This window comes from Hyaena hyaena, unplaced genomic scaffold, assembly GCF_003009895.1.
Source record: "Hyaena hyaena isolate Hyena2069 unplaced genomic scaffold, ASM300989v1 scaffold_6, whole genome shotgun sequence".
Lineage (NCBI taxonomy): Eukaryota > Metazoa > Chordata > Mammalia > Carnivora > Hyaenidae > Hyaena > Hyaena hyaena.
Window position 1 is genome coordinate 5,606,878 of NW_024080638.1, and position 13,459 is coordinate 5,620,336.

General features: G+C 39.6%; 1 protein-coding gene across 1 annotated transcript; it reads right to left on the reverse strand.

The window, feature by feature from the left end:
* Positions 1 to 6,709: 6,709 nt before the first annotated feature.
* On the reverse strand, positions 6,710 to 8,690 carry LOC120237318 (olfactory receptor 2K2). Its single transcript, XM_039240549.1, has 2 exons — positions 8,577 to 8,690; positions 6,710 to 7,692 (listed from the first exon to the last, which is right to left on the reverse strand). Exon 2 carries the CDS (start codon positions 7,685 to 7,687, stop codon positions 6,710 to 6,712), a length of 978 nt encoding a protein of 325 aa, XP_039096480.1. The 5' UTR covers positions 7,688 to 7,692; positions 8,577 to 8,690.
* Positions 8,691 to 13,459: the final 4,769 nt, after the last annotated feature.

Here is a 13,459-nt window from a genome sequence, read left to right on the forward strand (position 1 = left end):
TTATTATCTTAAAATTACCTTTTCCTTTTTCGTATTGAAATATGTTTGACTTACAATGTTGTGTAAATTTAAGGTGTACATGTTAATATGATAGATTTTTATAAGGCAGTGATTGCCATTGTAGTGATAACTAGCACCTCCATCACATTACGTAATTATCATTTCTTTTTAGTGGTTGGAATAATTAAGTTCTAGTCTCTTACCAAGTTTGATTATAATGCAGTATTTGTGTGTATATTCACTGTATTGTGCATTAAATCTCTAGGACTTATTTACTACTTTAGAAATAGGAAAAAGATATCGGAAAAGTTACATTTAAAAAATAGGGAAAGTTGTATTGGTTAACCTGGAGGCCCATTTGAGGTAAAGAAATAGAACATAAGGGGCACCTAGGTGGCTCAATCAGTTAAGCGTCTGACTTCAGCTCAGGTCATGATCTCATAGTTCATGGGTTCAAGCCCCACATTGGGCTCTGTGCTGACAGCTTACAGCCTGGAGCCTGCCTCGGATTTGGTGTCTCCCTCTCTCTCTGCCCCTCCTCTACTCATGCTCTCTCTGTCTTTCAAAAATAAATAAGTATTTTAAAAAAAGAAAGAAAAAAGAAATGGAAGATAAAAAGAGGGTTACGCTGGGAAGGTACTTCTTTGCTCCAGGGGACAGGAAAAGGCACAGACACTACTCCACTTCTCTTATTCCGTATTCTCCACCACACCTCTGAGATCTTCCATGGCCAATTGGGAGAAGCAGCTACTTGACTAAACTCTTCAAATAGTGCAAGAATGCCTTTGTTGACAAAACCTACCTAACCAAAATCTTCATAATGCTTTTCTTTCTCTGCAGCACCTCACGTCTTCATAATGACACTATTCCCACTACATGGGTACAAGTCACGAGCTGCTTCTCACTGCCCTGGAGGGAACTGTTTTACCAAGACTCATTACAGTTTAGAACCCAAGTGGCACTGATGCCCTGGAAGCGCACGCAGGTTAAATAAGACACCATGGGACCTGGTCCCCTGGGTAGACAGAAGGCTAGGAGCAAACTTGGGAAAACCCAACTGAGACTTATTAGTAAGAGAAGTTTTCTTCTCAGAAAGTTTCTCCTAAGGGAAATTTGAAGTACCGTCAAAGTAAAGTAACCTCTACTTATGAGAAAGAGTGAAATATTGAGGGGTGGAGACAGTTCAAAGTACTCATGAAAGGGTCCAAGAGTAGTATTACTCTCAAGCTTAAGAAATTCATTCTATTTTATATATTGCAAATATCATGAAGTCTCATACTCTGCATGAAGCCATAATGATGGCTCAGGTCACTAATATATTTCTCCAAACCCACAGAGTATACAACACCATGAGTAAACCTTATTGTAAACTATGAATCACGGGTGATTATGATGTGTCAACACAAATTTATCAACTGAATAACAAATATACCTCTCCTAGGGGGTGTGTTGATAATGGCAGAAGCTACGGGCACGGGGGCAGAGAGTATATGGGAAATCTCTGTACCTTCCCCTCACCTCTGCTGGGAACCTAAAACTACTGTAAAAAATTAAAGCTTAATGAAAAAAAGAATTTTAAGAGAGACAAGGTACCATGTTAAAGAACTTACCATTTAATCAAGGACATCATAGAGACAATAAAATAGGCAAAACACCTGAATAAACATTTCTGTAAAGAATATATACAAATGTCCAAAAATTATATGAAAAGATGCTCAGCATCACTAATCATTAAATAAATGCAAGTCAAAACCATAATGAGATATCACCTTACACCAGTTAGGATGGTGAACGTATTAAAAAAAGAAAAGAAAAACAGGAAATTACAAGTGTTGACAAAGATGTGGAGAAACTGGGAAAAATGTATGATGTTTCCTCAAAAAAATTAAAAAAGAATTATCATATGAGTCAGCAATCTCACTCATGGTTACATATCCAAAATAATTGAAAGCAGGAGCTCAAAGAGATATCTGCACACCCATGTTCACAGAAGCATTATTCACGATAGCCAAGAGCTGGAAGGAACCCAAATGTCCATCGATGGATGAATGGATAAAGAAAATGTGTTACATACAAATGTGGCAAAGGAGATAAGGTTGCAGGTGGAATTAAGGTTGCTAATCAGCTGACCTTACAACAGAGAGGTTGTCTGCCTCAGCGCAATATAATCACAAGGGCCCTGAAAAGTGGAAGAAGAAGACGGAAGAGAATTGAAGAAAGAGATACGATGACAGAAGCAGGGCCAGAGTGATGCAAGTTGAGAAAGACAAGATTCGTTCACTGGCTTTGGAGATGGAGGAAGGGGCCACCTGTCAGTCTGTGCAGGCTGCCATGACAGAAAACCACAGACTGGGTGACTTAAACAGAACAAATGTACTTTCTTACGGTTCTGGGGGCTGGAAGTCCCTGCTTCAGGTAGCAAACAGTGAGAAGACAGAGAGAGGAGAAGCAATAAGGACTCCTCCCATGCTCTTGGGACCACAGTCCCTCCAGCCAAGAAACATCATTTCCTAAGGATTTCAGTTGCCTGCCCGCTCACCGCTGCTGGTCTCACTACCGTCACCACCGGACCGCACGGGTATTTGGACAAGAGGGAACGGAAAACATCAGGGAACGTACTTCAGTCTTTCTGATGCACAAGAGTCCCACTTCTCTCTTCCACACCGATAAAGCAAAGGGAATGTTACCTGGAGCTCTTTCTGTCTATCTTTCTGTCTGATCCCCATGTATAGGTTTAGATTTCAGCTTTCCCTTCAGTCAAAGCCAAGAGATATTGGGGGAGGGAGAGTAGTAGTTTCCTTCCTGGGTTGGCCTGCTAGCATTTATTTTCCAAGGTCCTCAGAGAGCTGCTCCACACATTCTCTCTAGAATAGGTATGTATGTATGTATGTGTTTGAATTCCAGTTCAGTTAACATACAGTGTAATATTAGTTTCAGGTGCACAATATAGTGATTCAACACTTCCATACATCACACAATACTCATCACAAGTACACTCTTTAATCCCCATCACCTATTTCTCCCATCCCCCCACCCACCTCCCCTCTGGTAACCATCAGTTTGCTCTCTATAGTTAAGAGTCTGTTTCTTGGTTTGTGTCTCTTTTTTCTTTGCTCAGGTGTTTTGTTTCTTAAATTTCACCTGAGTGAAATCATATGGTGTTTGTCTTTCCCTGACTACTTCTTTTACTTAGCATTATACTCTCTAGCTCCAGCCATGTCATTGCAAATGGCAAGATTTCGTTCTTTTCATGGCTGAGTAATATTCCATTATATATATATATATATATATATATATCTTTATCCATTCATCCGTCAATGGACACTTGGGCTGCTTACAGTTTTAAATTTCATTCAGTGGGAGAAACAAGATGGCATGTGCTTACTTCATCTTGATCCAAACTGGAATCTGTATCCTCGTTTTCACCCTCTTCCTACTTAGAGTTTGCTCCTTTTCAATCCCCCTTTGTTGGCTTTTCTTATTTGATGGGATTTAAATATTAGTGTTTCACTAGTTTCATCTTAGGCTATTTTCTCACTCTATACTCTCTCCCTAAGTTTATGTCAACCGTGTTCATCACTTAACTACATATGTGCAAATATGTCACAAGTTTGTATCTCCGGGCTGATCTTTCTCATTAATTACAACCTGCATACCCAACTGACTCTTTGATATGTCTACCTCTAGGTCTCAAAATCATGACAAATTCAACATGTCTAAAACACAACTCATGATTTACCCTCCAACCTCACTATCAGCCTTCTTTGACACCTAAAGGTCACCGTGGACACCTTCAGGGATGATTAAGCACCGAAGTGAATAGCCACCAAAAGTCTATTACATGCATACTTTTATTCAACAGATGTTCACTGAGCACTTGGTCCTTCACAAAAAGTATGCACTATATGTCTTCTGTGTGCCAAACCTAAGCCCTAGGTACCCAACGGCAAATGAAACTGATACAGCCCTTGACTCAATAAACCTACAGACGAGTGTAATCAACATTAAACAAGCAAACCCACAAATTATTATCAAGTTACAAATTGTGATTTGTGTTCCTAATAAAAGAAGAAGCAAGATGGAGTATATCACTCCTATGAAACCCGAAGGAGTTGTGTGTTCCTAGAGCAAAGCAAAGGATGTAAATGGTGGGCAATCAGATTAAGAAAATCCTTGATCATCATCTTCAGGACTTCGAGGTATTTTCGGGTAATAAAAAGCCCCTAAAGGATTTAAGCAGGGAAGTGACATGATCAGATTTTTCTCCAGCATAAATCTGGTTATGTAATCATCCAGGAAATGGCTGTCTACTAGACATGCTTTTTACCTTATTCCTCTTTTTCACAATACCTTAAAAGGGTTCCTTACCAGAGACTCTCTAAAAGTAATGACTGTAATTAGCACTGGTTGAGATGGAATCTAATCCAAATGAAGGAATGCTCCATTTACCAATAATTAACTTCAGGATTGCTTATAACATATAAAACACATTTATACTTATATTCACTTGTTTTTCACAGCAACTTTGTGTAACATACAGCTGTGACTACTGTAACTCCTCATCTCTTATATCCGAGCCAAGAGCTGCTCTTGAAATTACCAGGAAATGAATGTGGTTGTGAAGGTTGAGGTATCCAGGCAGAAGAATAATCACGTCCGGGATGAGCTTCCTGGTCAGCTCTACTCTACTACCGTAAAGCCATTTACTCAGGGCTTGTCTTCATCCTCCACTATCAAACATCTCTTAGCAATATCTGGCTTCAAACTGGTCCCCTCACTGCATCACTAGAATTTGGCAGGTGATTGTTTCAAGTATCTTTATATGGGGGTTACACACACGTGGGAACCTGTAATGGAGGCCGTAGATCTAAGGTAATGGACTGAGTTAAATAATCCAGAACTCAACATCCAGGACTAAAACTTTTTGGGTCTTTCACATGGTAAAATTTGTCAAGTGGGTTAACCTTCCTCCACTCAAAACCCTCCCCCCTTCCCTACTCTAGAAGTGGAAGCAGGCAAATGAGGAGGTATAATAGAGGCATAAACAATGGAAGGGAAAACAAAATTAAAAGGAAAAGGGGTAGGGGCATCTGGGTGGCTCAGTCGGTGGAGCATCCGGCTTCTAGTCAGGTTATGATCTGCAGTCCGGGGTTTCAGCCCCACGTCGGTCTCTGTGCTGACAGCCTAGAGCTTGCTTCCGATTCTGTGTCTCCCTTTCCCTCCGCCCTCCCCTCCTCCCTCATGCTCTGTTTCTCTCTATGTATCAAAAATAAACATGTTTTATTTATGAAAATTTTATAAATAAATTTTAAAAAAAATTAGGGGCACCTGGGTGGCTCAGCCAGTTGAGCACCCGACTTCAGCTCAGGTCATGATCTCACAGCTTGTGGGTTCGAGCCCCAGGTTGGACTCTGTGCTGACAGCTCAGAGCCTGAAGCATCCTTTGGATCTTGTGTTTCCTTCTCTCTCTGCCCCTCCCTGCTCGCACTCTGCCTCTCTCTCTCAGAAAAAAAAAGTAAACACAATAAAAAATATTTTTAATTTTTAATAAAAGGAAAAAGGGGAGAAATGAGAACTAATCCTACATTTATTTTGGAATGGTCCAATTTTGCTGGAAACAATGTCTTCCAAAGTCTGGTCATCTCAAAGTACCAGAACTTCTCAGGGATTCATCATAAATGCAGGCTACCAGGACCCCACGTTAGAGCCACTGAATCAGAGTATCTGGGAATAGATCCCTGGGGTCCACATTTTCAATAAGCAATATTTTTATACAAATAAAGTTTTCAAACATTGGATGTAAATATTGTCCCTGTGATCTTTGGCTATTTATAAAGCAATATACCTCACTGCCCTATATTGTTTCATCCTCATTTTCACAAGGGGTACTTACTTCTCAAACGGATTACTTTAAAGCTGGTAAATTTATTAGTTTACAGAATGACTGCCGTAAACACGGAAGGCACAATAGAATAGATTTCCCTGCCCTTGCGCGGTCAATCATCCACTAAAGAAAGAAGACAGACACACAAAAAGACTTAGCATATGGGTGGTTACTGGCAAAGAAAAAGAGAAAATGTACACAAATATCGACATGCTTAGAGAGGCAAGGTTGGCAGATGAGCAAATCAAATAGGTACTGGATGCTTTGCTCTGAGAGTCACGAGTTTTGAACAAGGAACGGTAATAAGGAGCCACCACACTGTGGTCCAACATGTCCCACAAAGATGAAGGGATAATGGGGTTGTAGGTCCAGTTCTGCAGCTGTGTGATGTTGAGCGAGTCTTTTAACTTTTCTTTAATTTTCCCGTTTGCATAATCAAGACCAATCTCTATTATTCGTTTCTTTATTTCCTTATGGCTCCACCTCATCTAGAAAGGATTTAAGGCAGAGACCATATCCAAAATATTTCTGGCATCAACATTCACTGAGTACATTTATCCAGGTTTCTTTCAGGAACCAAAGTGTAAGGACTCTGTAGCCTAAAACTTCTCCAATCGTGAAACACAAAAGGCAGCAAATACTGCCAAATGCAAATGGGAACCTACCACTGCCTGTGGGCAATCACTTCTGTGTACACATACCTCAAAACTGTAAAATGATAGGGCTGTAGGTCAAATCAGTGTTCTGTGGGTGAGTGTACTGTCTAGAATTTCTATGGGGAATTCTGCCAGGGGCACACCCTCCGATAAAACTGCAGGCACCCAGTCAGAGATTTTCATGTGTAGGACACAATAGTTTTTTCAAGGCATTTTTGACTTCTTTATTTCTTAAACTGTAAATTACGGGGTTCAACATAGGGGTGAGTACTCCATAAAGCAGGGAGATGATTTTATCTACTTCTTGTGAGCTTGAGGAAGAAGGCTTTAGGTACATGGAGAGGGCAGCCCCGTAGTACAAGATCACCACTGTCAAGTGGGCACCACAGGTAGAAAAAGCTTTGTTTCTTCCCTCTGCTGAGCTGATTCTCAGAATAGTGGAAAGGATGAAGACATAGGAGATACAAATTAAGAGCATTGGGATGGGCAGGAGGAGCACGCTGACCACCAGCATGATCACGTCCATGAGCAGGGAACGTGCACAAGCTAACTTCAGCACGGCCAGAATTTCACACGTGAAGTGATCGATGAGATTCCCACAGAGGGGTATCTTCAGGGCGCAAGTGGTTTCCAGCAGGGCAGTCAGGCAACCTGTCACCCAGGAGACGGCGGCCATCTGCACACAGACCTGCCTGTTCATGATGACGGGGTATCTCAGTGGGTCGCAAATGGCCATGTAGCGGTCGTACGCCATCACAGCCAGGAGCACGCACTCCGTGGAGCCCATGGCAAGGGACAGATACATCTGTACAGCACACCCAGAAAAGACGATGGTTTTCCGGGACGACAGCAAGTTCACCAGCAAAGTGGGAATAGAGGCGGATGTGTAACAAATATCCATGAAAGAGAGATTCCCAAGGAAGAAGTACATGGGGGTTTGAAGGCGTGACTCTAACACAGTGATTAAAACAAGAGTGCTGTTGCCCAGGAGGGTTACCAGATACATCACAAGACTGAAGGCGAAGAGGACAATCTCTAAGTTTGGGTATCTAGAAAAACCCTCCAGGAAAAAAAAACTCCAAACAGTGAGGTTTTCTCCTTGCATCTCCTTTTTTGTACCTGTATTTATTCTAATATTAGTCTTCATTTCATCTGAGGACACAGAGAGATGGATCAAGAATAATGTTCATTTAGTTATTGCAAACATATGCACTGTTATAAACACAATTCTATTTTACCACAAGAAACCACAGGATTTAACTATTGATCTAAGGGGGAGGGACAGGTTTGATCTACATAAAAAGTTGGTTCTTCCACAACAAAATTTAGAAAAGAGCAAATTTGAAAACAAGGATAAACATATTTGATGCCTGAATCTCAGCCTGTTATCCAATGCTTGGCACACAGTAGTTTTTCAGTGAAGATTTGAAAGCACTGTGTGACCAAAACCACTGAATAAACTGAGCACAGATTAGAAAAGTAAGCCAGATGAGATAAAGCAAGCACATTTGTACAATAAAAACCAGTAATGATCGTCACTGAAAAAAGAGGGATAGTGAAAGAAACAAATAAATGAATGTTAAACTAACACCTATGAAGTTCTGAGTCTAAATGAACTCCTTTCCAGCGAATATCTTGGAAGTCGATACACTTATTTCAGAAACGATGACATTGTTTAAAGCACCATAGGTAGGTACGCTTTCTGATTATACTTAGGAACCAGTTTACAAGCCACACAAAATAGCCTACCTTCTTTAAAAACACTGACACATCCACAGTACAGTGTCATTCATTACGGGGACCCAAACCTTTGTGAGCATATAAATAGTGCTAAAAGTTATACCCAGGCAATCTTCTTCTTATACATTACAACCCACGAAGATCTAAAAGATGCAGAAATTAAACTTCCTTGTTAAGCTATCTTAAAGTCTCTTAGAAAAGATGATTATAAATCATCTCATTATAAACAAGATGCTGAATGTTTTGGGTTTTTTTTTTTCCCCACATTTCACATTAACAAAAAGACAAAAACTTACTTTCCTTCTGCACTGATTGCTCTTTATCACCTTTAATCGTGTTCCTTTTTCCACCAGTTTTTTCCTATTTTCAGATATCCTTCTTCTGAAAACTTCCCTCCGTTGTCCCGCTTCCTGATGTGTGCTCCCATAGGCTTGTGCTCTTTCTTTCAAAGGCAAATTCCTCAGTGATGTGGTTCACTTTACAAAGTTTCACTGTTCACTTTCTTATCACTGGTGTTCCTTCTCAGTTTCCCAGTTTCCATCAATGTTATCATTTGCCTCCTAGCTCTCCACATTTCAAAAGCTGGCATGCAGGGGGTGGGGGCGGTGGGGGTGGAAATAATCCCGTTGGGGACAGTAGCTTATACCCTGTCCCTAGTTCAGGAGCGTAACGTTTTTTCAAATAGCTTTCATTATATTACATTATTCTCTGTGACTTGTGCTTCACTGGATCTCATTCTTAGCTTGTTAGCAAGCCCTTCTGTTGCTTTGTTTTAGCCCTCAGTCCCCTAAGCAGCTTGCCTCGTAGGTTCAGACATTATCAGTTAACACTCAATATGCTGTTGCTGTTCTCAGGGAAGCCTACCAGCATGGCTTTCCTCTGCGGATACTTGTGGAGTGTGCAGAGTTTTTGCTTTTCCTTCTAAGAGCTCCATTTTTCCTACATCACAAGGGATAGTTCTCATTCATCTGTTAACAGATTATTTCTTAGAAACTTCTCTGCCAGATTTTATATTTAACAAATTCAGTGCATTTTATCATACTATTATAAGAGATTATTTTAAAGAAACTTAATTTTGTGTGTGAGTGTGTGTTACTTTTAAGACTGGCAAAAAAGACACAATTATTTTTTAGGATGAAAAATCAGCCCAGTTGCCTGGAACTTGATATTTTTCTACTTTTTAAAAATAGTACTCAGGAGGGGCACCTGGCTGGCTCAGTCAGTGGAGCATATATATGACTCTTGACCTCGGGGTTATGAGTCTGCACCCCACAGTGAGTGCAGAGATTACTTAAAAATAAACAATCTATGTATTTTAAAAAATAGTAGCCAGGAAAAATTGGTCCTCCCATCTGAATTCCCTGTCACCAACTCCAAATAAAATATTGTTTTATGAAGTACTTCATAAAGTTAGCTCTGTGCAAGAAAAGAATAAATGTATCCATGTTAAAAACGTTAAACGTATTCTAGAAAAACCAACAATGCAATTCACTTCTTTCAAAAGCATTCACTGTCACCACCACAACTAAAAGTGCCAAAGGATACCAAGTGACAAACCACATAAATTTAAATCACCTGTTGTTTTGGGGGAATACCTATTGTCCCTGAACAATTTAAAGTTCAGCAGCCATAATATACAGAGGTTTAAAACTTCGGGTCCTTGAGGGATAATGTCCCAATGATCCAATTATATCAAACTTTGAAAGACTGAGACGGAGTGAACCACAGTTCTCCCAAAATAATCTCAAAGAACTCATAAAAACAAAGTCTTCTATTCCTCCCTATCCATCCTTGCTATATCAAGATTTTTTTTTCTTGAACAATTACAGTGTAGAATATTTAACAGTCTACAGAGAAAAGATCTCCCTAGAATTCTAAGACATATGTTTTTTCATTTGTGGAGCTACTCCCAAGTTTTCAAAGTTTCTTTAAGACACTTGTCCCAACAAGGGATCAGAAATTTTAAATTTTACTCAATATACACACATTGAACAGGGCCTCCAAGCAATGAACTCTCAGTAGCAATGGACACACCTAGCACCCAGATCTTCTTAGTTTCTATTTTTAATAAATCTTAGTATTCTTAACTAAATCTTATTATTTTATTTCTACATCTAGTGAATTTTATTTTTTTGTAATTTAATTAATCCAAGTTAGTTAACATATAGTATAATAATGGTTTCAGGAACAGAATTTAGTGATTCATCATTTCCATATAACACCCAGCACTCAGTCCAACGAGTGCCCTCCTTCTAATGCCCATCACCCATTTAGATCCTCCCCCCAACCCATACCCCTCCAGTAATCCTCAATTGTTTCTCTGTATTTAAGTCTCTTATAGGTTTCCTCCCTCTCTGTTTTTATCTTAATTTTCCTTCCCTTGCCCTATGTTTCTCTGTTGTGTTTCTTAGACTCCATGTATGAGTGAAATCATACTTGTCTTTCTCTGACTGACTTGTTTCACTTAGTATACATAATATACTCTAGCTCCATCCATGTTGTTACAAATGGAAAGATTTCATTCTCTTTGATCGCTGAGTAATATTTCATTCTATATACCTCGCCTTCTTTGCTCATTCACCAATTGATGGACATTTGGGCTCCTTTCATAATTTGACTATTGTTGACAGCACTATTATAAACATTGGGGTGCATATGCTCTTTCATATCAGCATTTTTGTATGCTTTGGATAAATACCTAGTAGTGCAATTGTAGGGTCATAGGGTAGTTCTCTTTTTAATTTTTTGAGGAACCTCCATACTGTTCTCCAGAGTGGCTGCTCCAGTTTACATTCCCACCAGCAGTGCAAAAGTGTTTCCCTTTCTCTGCATCTTCACCAACATCTGTTGTTTCCTGAGTTGTTAATTTTAGCCATTCTGACTGGTGTGAAGTGGTACCTCACTGCAGTTTTGATTTGCATTTCCCTGATGGTGAGTAACGCTGAGCATCTTTTCATGTGTCTGTTGGCCATCTGGACGTCTTCTTTGGAAAAGTGGCTGTTCATGTCTTTCACCCATTTCTTCACTGAATTATTTGTTTTTTGGGTGTTGAGTTTGAAAAGTTCCTCATAGATTTTGGATACTAGCCCTTTATCTGATATGTCATTTGCAAATATCTTCTCCCATTCGGTCGATTGCCTTTTAGTTTTGCTGATTGTTTCCTTCCTTTTGATCTTGATGAGGTTCCAATAGTTCATTTTTGCTTTTGTTTCCCTTGCCTCCAGAGACATGTCTAGTAAGAAGTTGCTGTGGCCAAGGTCAAAGAAGTTGTTGCCTGTCTTCTCCTCTAGGAGATTTTGATGGTTTCCTGTCTTATATTTAGGCCTTTCATCCATTTTTTTTTTTCTGTATGAAGTAAGAAAGCGGTTCAGTTTCATCCTTCTGCATGTTGCTGTCCAGTTTTCCCAACACCATCTGCTGAAGAGACTGCCTTTTTACCATTAGTTATTCTTTTCTGCTTTGTTGAAGATTAGGTGGCCATATATTTGTGGGCCCATTTCTGGGTTCTCTATTCTGTTCCATTGATCTGCATATCTGTTTTTGTGCCAGTAACATACTACCTTGATGATTACATCTTTGTGATACAGCTTGAAATCCAGATTTGTGATGCCTCCAGTTTTCAGATCTTGATTTCTAAATACAATTCTCACCTGAAAAGGAATGTAGTTTCTATTTCCAAGGCTGGAGCCAGTAAAGGACAAAATTGGCCTGGACTAGAATATAAGGAAGTTTACTACACTAGAATATCAGGAAGTATGCAAAGAATGACAGGAATATTTCAAAAGGCCATAGAATCCCATTTGATAAGGCTCCCATTGGCCAAATCTGGGATAGATTATTTTGAGCATCAAAATAAATAATGGTTAAAATACATTCTAAGCCATACAATAAAATAAGAATGCATGAGTTCTTCTGAAAAGAAGTAAGGAAAACTCTTTCTTACAAGAGGATGCCAAAAAAATAAATACAAAAGAATGATGTCATTAGAAAAACATTAAAGGTTGTTGTAGTAATAGATCAGAACAGGTTAAGTGTGATAGCAGGTAAATGGAAGCCTCATAGTTACCAGAGGTAAAAGTTGGATGCGAAACAGGGTATTTACATGGTGTCCAAGTATCCCACTTATTAATTTCAAAACCAAGATAATAATAGCTTTACAGCAGGGAGACCTGGAGGATGGCCATCTTAACATCACCAACCACAGGACAAATTGACTCCATGTGCCTTCTGATACACATCACATCACTATGTGGGATTGCTCTCAAAAATACAGATTCAATCTTTCTGCCTTAAGAATGAATGTCCTCCATAGAATATTGGGTGAGCGTATAAATTATCCAAGGCAGTGACTTCAGCTTTATATATATTGTTAGTTTTAAAGTCACCTCCTTTTATTTAAACTCCTAGATTGGATTGTTTGCTATTGCTCTTTGTAAAGATACATATCTTTCAGTAAAGGACATTTTTAACTTTTCCAAAAAAAAAAAAAAATACATAACCCAGGCGCACCTGGGTGGCTCATTCAGTTAAGCAACAGACTCTTGGTTTGGGCTCAGGTCATGATCTCTTGGTTTCATAGCTGGCAGCCTGCTTGGGATTCTCTCCCCACCCCCACGCCACTTCTCTTGGCCCTCCCCTGCCCCCCGCCCAAAATAAATGAACATTAAAAAAAAAATACATAACCTAAATCAAATCATGAGGGAACACCAGACAAAATTAAATTAAGGCATATTCTGAAAATAACCAGTATATACTTATCAGAACTGTCAAGGTCAGGGAACAACCAAAGGAAAAGGCTAAGAAATGTTCCAGGAGATTAAAGAGACATGACAACCCAAGGCAATGCATGACTCAGCAGGGAGTATTAGACCAGGAAAAAAAAAATAGCTCCAAGGGGTATTATTAGGGCAATAGACGAAATTTTAATAGGGACTGCAGATTAGATACCAGTATTATATCAGAGTTAAATTTCCTGATCTTCGTAACTGCATAAGGCTATGTAAGAGAACCTCCTTGTTCAAAAATAGTGTCCAAGGAGCAAAATATCTTCAACTTACCCTCAATGAGTCCATTAAAAAGTCGTTCTTCAAAAGTTCGCCCTGGAAGAACTTGCGCCTAATGTGGCCCCTCGGCTCCTGGAGCAAAGTCCTGGGCGGCAGCTTCGGGTGCGGGCTCCGGA